Below are 13,294 nucleotides of genomic sequence, written 5' to 3'. Positions count from 1 at the left end.
GCCTGGGTGGCTCAGTTGGTTAAGCGACTGCCTTCGGCTCAGGTCATGATCCCAGGGTCCTGGGATCGAGTCCCACATCGGGCTCCCGGCTCAGCAGGAAGCCTGCTTCTCCCTCTCCCACTCCCCCTGCTTGTGTTCCTGCTCTCGCTGTCTCTGTCTCTGTCAAATAAATAAATAAAATCTTTAAAAAAAAAAATTCTAGATATGTCTGCAGAAAAGCCTTTAAAGCAATAAGCAAAACATGCTGTGTGTGCATCCTCTAGGATTCAGACTGTGATACAGAAATGCCATTTTTCTCTAAAAGGAACCAGTGCTCTTTGGGAAAGATCTGGTTCTGGGTCAGAACCAAGAGATGTAGGGGCACCTGGCTGGCTCAGTCAGTAGAGCACGCAACTCTTAATCTCAGGGTTGTGAGTTCAAGCCCCACCTTGGGTGTAGAGATTACTTAAAATAAATCCATATAATTAAAAAAAAGAAAGAACCAGGAGATGTAAATGATGTATCTGGTACATCTTCTCAAACGAGAGAGCAGGAGGGGAGCTATCAAGTGCAGACGTCTACTGGGGTCATGTTTAAGGGACTCAGGAGCCAACATGAAGAGGCTCCCATTGGCCACAGATGGAATAATCTGAACATGTAGAAAGATTAAAAATGCAATGGACTGAAACACGTGTAAATCTGAGTTTGTGATGATACTAAAACAACAAAAAATACATTGGCTACCTTGGGGCATGTTAGGGAACTAATAATTTCCTATATGCTGAAGAGCTGGTAAATAAAGGCAGGGGAGAAAATCAAGCAATTTCTACGATATGAAATGCACCACTGAGTAACCAAAAAGCAGATGAGAGGAAGTTTCTCTTTACAGAAACATTCAGACTAATAAATGGAGGAAGAATGACAGAATAACACTACTTTGCAATCCCTAAGGAATTAATGGACTTAGGTATCAAACATCAAAAGCTGCTAACATCACAAAAAGAGAGACAGACGTATCAGGCATTATATTCCTCTGCTTATAAAACAATATTGAAAAAAAAATCAAACTTGGATTTGGTCAATCTTCTAGATCCAACTATTAACAAAAATTCTAGAAGAGAGTAAAACATGTCAAAAACACGTACAGAATGTAATCATCAAAATCCAGGTTAAGGAAAACTCTACTGGACAAACGATCCAATTTCTTCACCAAATAACTTGCAAGGGGAAAAAGAAAACTAAAGATTGAGATAGAGATGGAGGGAGAACAGTGAAATGAAAAAGGAACCCACAAAGGGAACTTCAAGAGACATCATCCCATTGCCATATGTTGAACATATTTGCATCCTAATTAAAATGTATTTTTTTTCCAAGGATTTTATTTATTTGACAGAGAGACACAGAGAGAGAGGGAACACAAGCAGGGGGAGTGGGAGAGGGAGAAGCAGGCCCCCCCACTGAGCAGGGAGCCAGATGTGGGGCTTGATCCCAGGACCCTGGGATCATGACCTGAACCGAAGGCAGACGCCCAACGACTGAGCCACCCAGGCGCCCTACAAAATGTATTTTTTTAAATCATGACATTTAAGAGAGGATTAGAAATGTGAACATCAGATAATTGATGATATTCAAGAATTATGTTAATTGTTAGTAAGATTATGGTATTGTTATTCTTTTTTAAAAGCAATTTTCTTTTAGAAATCATACTGAAATAGTTATAGGTGAAATGATATGATGGCTGGGAATTGCTTCAAACTAATCCAGGAAGGGGAAAGAGGGAGAAGATATACATGAAACAAGATTGGTATGAGTCTAGGTGTTAAAGCTGCATGCTGGGTACATGGGGGTTCATTATATTATTCTAAATTTTTTTGAGTTTCCACAATACAAAGTTGTTGTTGTTAAAGTGTTGGGATAAAGTTGGACGGGTGAGCAGAGTACACAGGGTCTGGATTGCCTGCTGAGAGGCTTAACCTGGACCTCTGGGCTTCTAGAAGGGAGGCCTTACCTTGTATAGAACCTGCCAGTCGCTGGCCTTGGTGTGGGACAGCTTCATGCGTTTCAGAATCAGCTACAGTCAGACAAGGGGACGGCCACTGTTTCCCTTCTCCCACTCTAGTGCCCCCCAAGAAGCCCAATGTCCACTACCGACCCTCAAGCTCCTTCCCCACCTCCCTGCCCCCACCCTGGGCTCACAGGTACATTCTTGATATGACCCAGCAACCGATGCAGCATTTGAGCCATGTCCAGATTCTGAGGTAGGAGGAAAAACTGAATGACATCCAACCGAGCATTTAGCTCTCCCAGGTCCTGAGTTGGACGTGTGAACCACAGCCTAAAAGTGAGGGATGAAGTAGGGGACCAGAAATTACATCTGTGCTCATCATTGTCTTTTTTTTTTTTTTTTAAGATTTTATTTATTTGAGGGTTGTTGGAGTGAAGGGGGATGGGAGGTATGGGGTGCCTGGGTGATGGACATTGGGGAGAGTATGTGCTATGGTGAGCGCTGTGAATTGTGTAAGACTGATGAATCACAGACCTGTACCCCTGAAACAAATAATACATTATATGTTAATTAAAAAATAAAATAAAAATGAAAAAAAAAAAGATTTATTTGAGAGGGAGAGAGAGAGAGCAAGCATGAGAAGGAGGGAGGGTCAGAGGGAGAATCAGATTCCTCACGGAGCAGGGAGCCCAACACGGGGCTTGATCCTGGGACTCTGGGATCATGACCTGAGCTGAAGGCAGACACCTAACTGACTGATCCACCCAGCGCCCCCTCATCACTGTCTTGATCTCAATTTGTGACAGTGTGTGTTTGGAGGGCCCTGGGGATTGTGGTGATATGGATCTGTACTGGCAAGCCCAGTGTCCTATCTGTGTGGGTGTGTTTACACATGTCTACTAAAAATCTCTGCATGTGAGCACGACTGTTTATCATGGTTTTGATGCATGTGACCATGTGTCATTCCATGTGGATATGCGGTGGAGCTTGTCAATATTTAGAGGGAGAGCAGCGTATTGAAGTATTTGTGTGCCAACACTCTAGCTTTCTCTGCGGCTGAGTAGGAGAGGGTGAGTCAGCATGAGTTTAAATGCATTTGGCTGTGAAAGTCCCTTGGGTGTAATAGCACAGACGTTCGTCTTTTCCTGTTCTTCTGTGAAAGTATATAGCCATTCCATGCGGAACGGTACGTCCTCAATTCATGATAATGGTCATCTCTGCAGAGAGAAAAGGATTGGGAAGGGACACTTTAAGAGGCTTCCATAACATTGTCTCTCTTTTCTTTAGACTTTAAGAAATAAATATTTATTTATTTATTTATTTGAGAGAGAGAGGGCACGAACACGGGGAGGGCCAGAGGGACAAGCAGACTCCCTGCTGAGTGGGGAGCCTGATGCAGGGCCTCCATCCCAGGACACTGAGATGATGACCTGAGCCAAAATCAGACGCTGAACCTACTAAGCCACCCAGGCCACCACCCCCCCACCCCACCGTTTTTCAAGTAAGCTCTATGCCCAACGTGGGGCTTGAACTCATGACCCCAAGATCAAAAGTCACATGCTCTACCCACTGAGCCAGCCAGGCACCCCTTTAATAACATTATCTTATTCTTAATTTTGCTGGTGTAAACATAGAAGTTTATATCATCATCATCATCACCATTATTACTTCCACCTTTTGTGTGCCTGAGGTATTTGCTAATAAATTAAATTAGTATACAATAATAAATGTCTCATCTGGGTTTGTCTGATTCTGGGTGTCCCTGTCTTTCTGTGGCTACGGAGAGTGTGCGACTCTGCAAGGACCTGTGAGCCCATGAGTTCTTTTCTGCATTAGAGCGGCCATTAGGCATATGCTATTTTATACAAGAAGCAACCTGTGGAGACGCTGGGGCCCGGGGATGTGTATCTCACACCACAGTAGAGGGCCAGTCACCCTGGGTTAGAGCACCCCAGGCTAGAGTGAAGCGGAGGGCTGAGTGGGATTCGAGGGTGGGTTTTAGGCACCTCTGTTCCTCAGCCACCTGCAGCAAGTGTAGGGCAGACTGTGAATACCTGTCCCCACCTTGGAGAGCTTTGCCAAGCTGCCTATCTTGTAAAATCCTGAGGTTTTTCTGACTCATATACACTAGTGCCAGGAGAAATCTTAGTCAAGCTAAACCTCCTAATTTTACAGCTGAGAAAATGAAGCGCTTAGAGAATAAGCAGCTTGTCCAAAGTCATGGGGCTAGTAAGAAGTATAGCTGGGTCTTGAACTCAGGTCTGCAGACGGCTAGGACAGTGCTCTTCAGAGCAATGTGACATTCAGTCACCTTCCTGGTGCCCCATTCAGCTGGGCCAATTGGGTCCTTAGTTCATAATTCAGGTTATGTTTCCATGCCCTGCTGGAACCTACCTGGGGGATCTGCACTCCTCCCCAACTTTAACTCTGTTCTCTTCTCCACTAAGAATTCCTTCCCTCTCATCCCTTGCTGAGATGAGAGATCTGCACCTGTAGAATGTGGGGGTGATTAAATGATCCCAATTACCTGGAGATGACCTCAGGGATTATCCTAAAAACCTCCAAAAGACACACAGTGCAGGGCAGGTGAGGTGCGGAAAGAATTGTGCACCTGTGGGCTATCAAAGCTTTCAGCTCTGAGTTTGTAGAGACCATGTGACCCATGTGCTTGCATCTGGGTACCGTGCTCACTCACTAGGTGCTACCACATCCAAGGCCATGTGCCAGGCACTGAAGTCACAGGTATGACCACTGTATGGAGCTTGCAGTTATGAGAGCAAGCAGGTTCACTGACCGCTAACTCCAAGCTGATGTGACAGTGCAGCCAGAAAACATAAACAGGCACTAAGCAAACGGGAAGGTGCATGTCAGTCTCCCTAGAGGTGCCTGTGAAGGTTTCACGGAAGGGGTGATAGTGGGCTTGCACCTTGAAGAGGATGTAAGATTCTGACAGGTGAAGAACAAGGGAAAGACTTTCCAGAAGGAACTGCATAAACACAGGCTTGGTGTATTCCCATGACGGAAAGTGGCCCAAACAACTGGAATATAGGGTGGATCCAGTGAGAAAGGACTTAGGCAGGGCTCGAGAAGATAATCATGGAAATTTAAGTTGAGGTGAATGGGAGGGCCTCTGAACACCATACTGCTAAAGATGCTGATCTTCACCCCGGCAGGGAATGGGGAAGCCTCCTGAGGTTTATGTTATTTTGTTTCTACTTAAGGTTTAAAAAAGTGGAGTGACACGCTCAGATATCTATTTTGGAATAACAAGTATTTTGGAACGAAGGACAATTAGAAAAAGAAGAGATTAGAGGCAGAGAGACCACTTTGAAGGTGACTGTGATGCTCCAGGTTGGAAATGATTATAGCCAGAATTAGAGCCGTGGGAAGAGGGAGGGAGATGGCTGAGAAAGGCATCTCAGGGTAGAATCAATAGGCTTTGGTGAATAACTGAATATGAAGGGTGAAGGAGAAGCATCAATCCAAGGTTCAGCACTTGAGAAGTAGTATTGCCAGCAATGCCATTAGCCAGAAAAAAAAGGTGCAGGAAGAGGAACGGGCCCAGTGGGCATCAGTTTAGATGCTCTGAGTTTGAACTATGTGGAAATTGCAAGTGGGGATGATGTGCAGTGTGCATTCTACATATGGAATTTGGAACTAGAGACACAATTTTGAAAGTCATCAGAGAATAGCTCAAATTTAGGGGTGCCTGGATGGCTCAGCCGGTTGAGTGTCTGCCTTCAGCTCGGGTCATGATCTCGGGGTCCCAGGATTGAGTCCCACATCCGGCTCCCAGCTTGGCAGGGAGTCTGCTTCTCCCTTTCTCACTCTCCCTCTGCTCTCCTTCTATCTGTCTCTCTCAAATAAATAAATAAAAATCTAAAAAAAAAAAAATAGCTCAAATTTGAAGTATGGTTTTTATAATTAAAGATAGTACTGTGTGGGGTGCCTGGCTGGCTTGGTCGGTAGAGCATGTGACTTTTGATCTTGGGATAGTGAGTTGGAGCCCCATGTTGGGGGGTATATTGTACTTAAAATAAAAAAAATCTTTTAGGGGCACCTGGGTGTCTCATTCGGTTGAGCATCTGACTTCGGCTCAGGTCATGATCTCAGGGTCTTCGGATCGAGCCCCACGTTGGTCTCCCTGCTCAGCGAGGAGTTTGCTTGTCCCTCTCCCTCTGCCCCTTCTCTCTCTCTCTTAAATAAATAAAATCTTTAAAAAAAAATCTTTGGGGCACCTGGGTGGCTCAGTTATTAAGCGTTTGCCTTCGGCTCAGGTCATGATCCCAGGGTCGTGGGATCGAGCCCCGCATCAGGCTCCCTGCTCCGCAGGAAGCCTGCTTCTTCCTCTCCCACTCCCCCTGCTTGTGTTCCCTCTCTCACTGTGTCTCTCTCTGTCAAATAAATAAAATCTTAAAAAAATAAAAATTTTAAAAATAAAAATTTAAAAAAATATATTAAAAAAAAAATAAAGCCCAGGGTGCCTGGGGGCTCAGTCGGTTAAGTGTCTGCCTTCAGCTCAGGTCATAATCCCAGGGTCCTGGGATCGAGTCCCACGTCAGGGTTCGCTGCTTGGCGAGGAATCTGCTTCTCCCTCTCCCTCTGTCTGCCACTCCCCCTGCTTGTGTTCCCACTCTCTCTCTGTCAAATGAATAAATAAAATCTTTAAAAATAAATAAATAAAATAAAGCCCTACCATATGAGGTAGAAACTTCCAGTTATTAAAAAAAGACAACGGAGGGCGCCTGGGTGGCTCAGTCATTAAGCGTCTGCCTTCGGCTCAGGTCATGATCCCAGGGTCCTGGGATCGAGCCCCACATCGGGCTCCCTGCTCTGCGAGAAGCCTGCTTCTTCCTCTCCCACTCCCCCTGCTTGTGTTCCCCCTCTCGCTGTGTCTCTCTCTGTCAAATAAATAAAATCTTTAAAAAAAAAAAAGACAACGGGACGCCTGGGTGGCTCAGTCATTAAGTGGCTGCCTTCAGCTCAGGTCATGATCCCAGGGTCCTGGGATCAAGCCCCGCATCGGGCTTCCTGCTCCACGGGAAGCCTGCTTCTCCCTCTCCCACTCCCCCTGCTTGTGTTCCCTCTCTCGCTGTGTCTCTCTGTCAAATAAATAAAATCTTAAAAAAAAAAAACCATGGCGCCTGGGTGGCTCAGTCGGTTAAGCGTCTGCCTTTGGCTCAGGTCATGATCTCAGGGTCCTGGGATCGAGTCCCACATCGGGCTCCCTCCTCGAGGGGAAGCCTGCTTCTCCCTCTCCCACTCCTGCTGCTTGTGTTCCCGCTCTCGCTATTGTCTCTGTCAAATAAATAAATAAAATCTTTAAAAAAAAAAAAAGACAACGTACAGCATAAGGAATATAGTTGGTAATATTGTAACAACTTTACATGGTGACAGATGGTAGCTAGATTTATCGTGGTGATCACTTCATAATGTACATAAACGTTGAATCACTATGTTGTACACCTGAAACTAATATATTGTATGTCAACTACACTTCAATTAAAAAAAAGATATTGCCATGTGTGCATTAGTGTTTTGTGACTGTTTCTGCTGCTTTTGTGTGTGCCAGTCTGTATCATCAATGGGCATATGGGTATCTGTGCTGACATCAAATGAGGATAATACTAGCTACCACATGGGGTTGTTGTAAGGATTAAATGCATTTAGCCAGCATTTGGGAAAGGGCAGTTGTTTTTATTACTACCGGATGGAGTGTGCATGTGCCTGTAGACTGCATGCATGAGCCTGTGGCATGTCCGTGAGACTCACCTGAGCAGCTTCTCTCCCCACTTACAACGGCATCTGTTGAGGATTCCTGTGGGGAGGAGCAGGGGCAGGGAGTAAGCTTGTTACAAGGCAGGGGCAGGGAAAGGAATGTGTGGATGTGTCTAAACTGAGGCATCCGGGCCAGAGGTTCGGGTGTTGGGCAGGCTGGCCTGGGGGCGTTCCCTGGATACAGGACACAAAGGCAGCTAAAGCCAGCGCCTGGCCACAGGTCTGAGCCAGGATTACCTTACATGGGCTTAGGGGAGGGATGGGCACTCCCATGAACAGTTGGCCAGAAAAATACAGAGTGGTTGTAGTTGGAATCACAAAGAGCCCAACACATATATGTATACATTAGACACAATCCACCGAGATATGCACAGTGAAACCATGTGGATACTTGGGGCGATGTCCCGACTATACCCTAAAGCCAGAGACAACTGATAAAGACTCAATGCCAATAAAACACAGGCAGTTAGGCAGTTATACATAGGGCCTCCCCAAGTCCCTGGACAGGTGCACGACTAGCAGAAACATCCATGTAAGCCCAAGGAATGAACATGGAATTGGTAAAGTCAGAGATGATAGGCAAATGACACTGGACAACTGTGGGCGAGGGGAGATGCCAAGCTCAGGGAGGGTACAAAGAGGATAAGAGAATTGGATGGAGGGGCGCCTGGGTGGCTCAGTCGTTAAGCATCTGCCTTCGGCTCAGGTCATGATCCTGGGGTCCTGGGATCAAGCCCCACATCGGGCTCCCTGCTTGCCAGGAAGCCTGCTTCTCCCTCTCCTACTCCCCCTGCTTGTGTTCCTGCTCTCGCTGCCTCTCTCTCTGTCAAATAAATAAAATCTTAAAAAAAAAAAGAGAGAGAGAGCGCGAGCGAGCTGATGGGAGTGTAAGAGACATCTGGCAGTGGGAGTGAAGAGGGAAGAGAGGGGCTGGGACACATGTTTGGAGGCAGCTGCTTTTCTGGCAGGCTTTCATAGTGTGGGATGAGGGAAGGGGCATACCCACCAAAGAGGCTGAGCCCCTCCTTCAGTCCGCTGGCCACTTTGTACACTGAGGGATGGGACTCACTCTTAAATATCTGCAGAACGCTGTCAGGGAGAAATGGAGGCGTTTGAGGTAACGGGTTTTTAAAGGGAATTCAGAAAACGGAATGGAGGTTGGGGACACGCTCCTGAGATCAAGTGTTTTGTAAGGTCTGTCCCACACTCCTCTCTGCCTCAGTTTTTCTCTTCAGGATAAGTGACTCAGGAAGGTAGGATATCTATTTGACACCTTTGTGCTTTTCGTCCTTTCTCCTCGCCCTCTCTTCCCTTTCCTTCAAGGAGACAGACCTTAATAACCCCAGGATTAAAGAAACTGGAGCCTCATTAGGATTATTAGAGCATTAAACTTAATCCTTCTCCCTCCCCCAAGATGACAGCCTGCCTCCATCTCCTTACCTGTATGTGTCTTGATCTATGCTCACCAGATGGGTCCTGAGGACAGAAAACAAGCAAAAGGGAAGGTGGCTGGGGTAGGGGCGGTGTGAGTCCATTGCTAGGTTCCACCCTTCTCAGTCTTTTTTTTTTTTTTTTTAAAGATTATTTATTTATTTATTTGAGAGAGAGAATGAGATAGAGAGAGAGAGCACGAGCAGGGGGAGGGTCAGAGGGAGAAGCAGACTCCCTGCTGAGCAGGGAGCCTGATGCGGGACTCGATCCTGGGACTCCAGGATCATGACCTGAGCCGAAGGCAGTCGCTTAACCAACTGAGCTACCCAGGCGCCCCCACCCTTCTCAGTCTTCTCCCCAGAGCTCCACATCCCCTGCAGGTGCTCCTATGTGTCCTAGACCACTTTACCTGATGGGGCACCGCCCACTTCCCGCACCCCAACCCTGTCTTACTATTCAGGCCTCCCAATCCCACCTAACTTTGCTTAAGGTTAGGGTAAATCACCTACAACACAAATTTCTTAAAGCCCAGGATGGGGACGCTGATGTTATAGTCTTCCAGTTCAACCCCAATTCTTCTTCGACCCAGGAACTTGAGCAACCCTCCAAGTGCCCGAACCTGGGAGGGGATCAAGAATGGAGTTGAGGTCAGTCCCAGTGTCCTTGAGGCTGGACGACACCAGGGAAAACTATTATTTCCAGGGTTGGATTAGCACCTCCCAGGACTCAACCCTAGAAATGGGGTGCTTGTCCCTTTCTCCAGCCTGCTGCATCCCAGCCCCTGCATCCCAGGACCCTTCTCACCGTGAGGAGGCAGTCAAAGGGAATAATGGAGGAGAGGAAGAGGATTTTCTCAGTGGTAGTCATGGAGTCTGGAATGAAGGCGTAGTTTCCAGAAAGGAGGCGCTGTTTACTTATCTCCAGACCTATTTTGGGGGAGGCATGGGAAAGAAAGGTCACTTTCTCACCCCATTTTAAGAATGAGACAATACTCTCTGACAAATAAGTAAATAAAATCTTAAAAAAAAAAAAAAAAGAGACAATAGAAGCAAGAGATGATGTGACTTGCCAAGCTGCCACAGGCAGTTAGTGAAAAGCTGAAACAAGAACCAAATCTTCAGACTCAGTCTAATTCTTGCTTTATTTTACATTTAATATAAAGATCTTTGGCTGAGAGCACAACCTGAGAAAGATAAGTGACTCAGGGAGGTATCTATTTGGGATTCAGGGTCAAAAAGATCATATTAATAGGGGAATGAATAATACTAATGTTTTAACATCTAATTAGGATAGAACATTCCCTATCCTTTTTGCAAGCCTGGGAAGGTTATGGAAGTGCCTTATGGATCATCAGAGTCAGCCTTTTTTTCTTTCTTTTTTTTTTTTTAGAGACAAATGGTTTTGTCTTTTTTTTTTTTAAATTGGTGATTTTAACTTTCAAATGGCTTTGTCTTAAAGGTGAAAATTCCAACAATCAAAGCTATCCACCAAGTGTCACCATTCCTTCTCAGCGAAGGCCCTCATTCCTAGACATGTCTATGTGGAAGTTTCACAAGGTTTCAGGTTATTAAAAAGTAGGGAGCAGGAGAGATCTTGAGGACACTGGTTATGGGGCTTGGAGAACACCAAGGGTTAGGATGAGATAAAGCTGAGGGGGAACTTCTGATGATGGGGCTGGAGTAAGGAGAAAGGGTAGGGAAACTGGGATGGGGGGCTGGGCAGAGCAAAGGAAGTACCAAAATCCACACTTGGCAAAAATACGATTTCAGGTCTCTTAGGCTCTCTGTGCTCCTGGGAGGCTGTGGGGGAAGCAAAGAAAGGGCCATCAGTCTGGACATCTCAGTCCCCTGCTTCTGTCCCACCTTCCCTCTCACCCAATTCTGGCCTCCTGGCTGTAGCTCCCTCCAAGACCCTTTAGTCTCCTGGAATATTCCACAGTTTAGTCCTTCCCCATTTTCACTTTTCCCCTTACCCAGTCCTTACCAAGCTTCCCTAGAAACCGAGTCATATTCTCATCCTGTTTGGCACTCGTAACAACAGACCGGGGATTGATTTCATCCAACACTTAGAAGAAGAATGGAGACCAAATGAGTTAAAGGATCTTTATCCTCTAAGAGGGAACCCATTGCCCTCCCCTTGCTACCTCCCTTTACCCCCTCCAAGAAACCCCCCAAAAAACAAACAAAAACCACCCTCATTTCCTCCCTCTAAAACTAAGGAGTGCTCTGCACATTGGGAGCATAGGTACGAGTCAGGCATGAAGTTTTGGAAAAGAGTAGTAGGACTGGCAGGGTGGTAGGAGAGAAGAGGAGTGGCCTGGAGGTTGTCACTAGACTAAAAACCTCTGAAGGACAGACATGACTGATTTGCCCAGGACTGTATGTCCAGCACCTGATACACTGTAAGCACCTAATAAATGTTCCTTGAATAATGCAATGAATTCCTATAAACAACAAAGAGAGCCTCTAGGAGTCAACTAATAAAATAGACTGAGTCAGGTGAGGATATATGAGTGAAATACACCTCCAGTCCCAGAGTAAAGGAACCCATGGTTCTGCCCCCACCTCTCTCGAGAAGCTTGAGACTCTCGTGATCTGGGGCATCTGGCATGAAGTGGATGGTGGAGTCACTAGTGTCATAATAGGCAATGCCCAAGTATCCCGAAGTCCACAGGACACACAGATGGATCTGTCCCGGAGGAAGAAAGGAAACATATTTGAACTGCTGGGTTATGCAAGGTTATGCCATGTCTTGCTTAATTGTAATCATTTTATCAAATCCCTGAGACAGTCATCCTCATCCCCATTCAGTAAGTGTGAAATAGAGCAGAGAAAAGCGACTAGCTAGCTCTTCCCAGCCCGTTTATTCTAACACCCCGACGGTCCAACCAACGCCCCGCTCTCCGGACCCATGCGCCTGTCGCTCGCGACAACACCGCCCCAGAGACCTCCGCCGGCTCCTGCTCGTTCTCCTCCTCCTCGGCCTCCCCGCGGCCCGGCACCGGGGCCAGGCTGGGAAAGCTGGCCGAGGCTGCCCCGGGCCCCGGGCCCTGCGGCGTCCTGCCTGGGATCGCTCCGACGGAAGCCATGGCCTTGGAGGCTCTGCGGGAGCAGAAAATGAAGGCGGTTCAGGGGCGAGGTTTCACCGCGAGGAGGCTGGGGTAGGGGTTGCGCAGAAACGCAAACCCACCCAGGACTTCAGGGAGGCGGCTGAGGCGCAGGGCTGCGAGGGCCGGGGAGAGCTGCGGTAACATTTTTTTTTTTTTTAACATTTGTGGAACATTTTGACGGGCGACTTCTCAGGTACGTCACTGAAGTCCAGACTGTGCAAAACTCCACTCGCCCCACCCTCATTTCGGTCACGCAGAGGTTGGGCTTTGGCTGGACGGCCCTGTGGGGGGAGTCTGCACCGCTCCTCTCTCCGCCACTACCAACCACACCCCCACGGTCGCAGCCCTAACCTCTAGACTTTCCCCCCTCAGCCGCCGACTACTCGCGGCGTCTTCCCGCGTTTTCAGTCACCTGGGTCGCTACGTGCGCGAAACCGCGTAACTAACAGCCTTGTGCCCGCAGGAGAGGCATACCGGCGTGAGGACGGGGTGCGCGCGCACACGCCCCGCCCTTCTTAGCGGCTATTGGTCGGAAAGATCCGGATCCTGCCTGGAGATCCAACCGAGCGAGAGAGGGAATAAACAGTTGCTGGGACGGCTGGACACTGATTGGCCCATCCGCATATGGGGCGGTGCCAGAACGTTCAAAATTCCCGCCTGTGCCGTTGCTTAGCACTTGGGCGACTCGCCTTCCGGGTTTCTGGGCTTTGATTGACGGGAGGTGGAGCCTGTGAGAAAGTCGGAAGCGGAGCTTGAGTCAGAGCCCAGGGAACTGGTCTAGGGGTGTTGGGGGAGAGCTGGCTAAAGGGGCAGAGGCGAATTGCATTTTTTTCTGGAGAGTGGAGATAAGCAACGGTAATTAAGCCTGTGCCAACAACTCTAAATTAATATTTGTACCCACGACGGACGCCTGGCTGGCTCGGTCGTTAAGCGTCTGCCCTCGGCTCAGGCCATGATCCCAGGGTCCTGGAAGTGAGTCCCGCATGGCACAG

At 47.6% G+C, this 13,294-nt stretch overlaps 1 protein-coding gene and 1 non-coding gene across 7 annotated transcripts in view; both read right to left on the bottom strand.

The window, feature by feature from the left end:
* The window catches only part of MSH5 (mutS homolog 5), a 23,544-nt gene extending 10,766 nt beyond the window's left edge, over window positions 1-12,778 (bottom strand). For 2 of the 6 annotated variants that reach the window (XM_081827896.1, XM_081827898.1), the window contains exons 1-11: window positions 12,500-12,694; window positions 12,102-12,294; window positions 11,758-11,881; window positions 11,177-11,257; window positions 10,930-10,992; window positions 9,998-10,119; window positions 9,703-9,812; window positions 9,203-9,238; window positions 8,769-8,851; window positions 7,757-7,802; window positions 2,176-2,314 (exon numbers count right to left, since the gene is read on the bottom strand). In XM_081827896.1, the coding sequence (XP_081684022.1) occupies window positions 2,176-2,314; window positions 7,757-7,802; window positions 8,769-8,851; window positions 9,203-9,238; window positions 9,703-9,812; window positions 9,998-10,119; window positions 10,930-10,992; window positions 11,177-11,257; window positions 11,758-11,881; window positions 12,102-12,294; window positions 12,500-12,546 (1,044 nt within the window). In that variant the 5' untranslated portion in view covers window positions 12,547-12,694. Of the gene's footprint in view, window positions 1-1,987; window positions 2,051-2,175; window positions 2,315-7,756; window positions 7,803-8,768; window positions 8,852-9,202; window positions 9,239-9,702; window positions 9,813-9,997; window positions 10,120-10,929; window positions 10,993-11,176; window positions 11,258-11,757; window positions 11,882-12,101; window positions 12,295-12,499; window positions 12,695-12,714 lie in introns of those variants that run through there. The other 4 variants (XM_081827894.1, XM_081827895.1, XM_081827897.1 and 1 more) reach the window with 4 other exon arrangements.
* On the bottom strand, window positions 3,496-3,568 carry TRNAK-UUU (transfer RNA lysine (anticodon UUU)). The gene has a single exon. It is a non-coding gene; the product is annotated as a tRNA-Lys (tRNA).
* Window positions 12,779-13,294: the final 516 nt, after the last annotated feature.

The sequence above is a fragment of the Leptonychotes weddellii genome, chromosome 8 (assembly GCF_054177405.1).
Source record: "Leptonychotes weddellii isolate Sample4059 chromosome 8, ASM5417740v2, whole genome shotgun sequence".
Classification (NCBI taxonomy): domain Eukaryota; kingdom Metazoa; phylum Chordata; class Mammalia; order Carnivora; family Phocidae; genus Leptonychotes; species Leptonychotes weddellii.
This window is presented reverse-complemented; position numbering and strand designations above follow the sequence as displayed.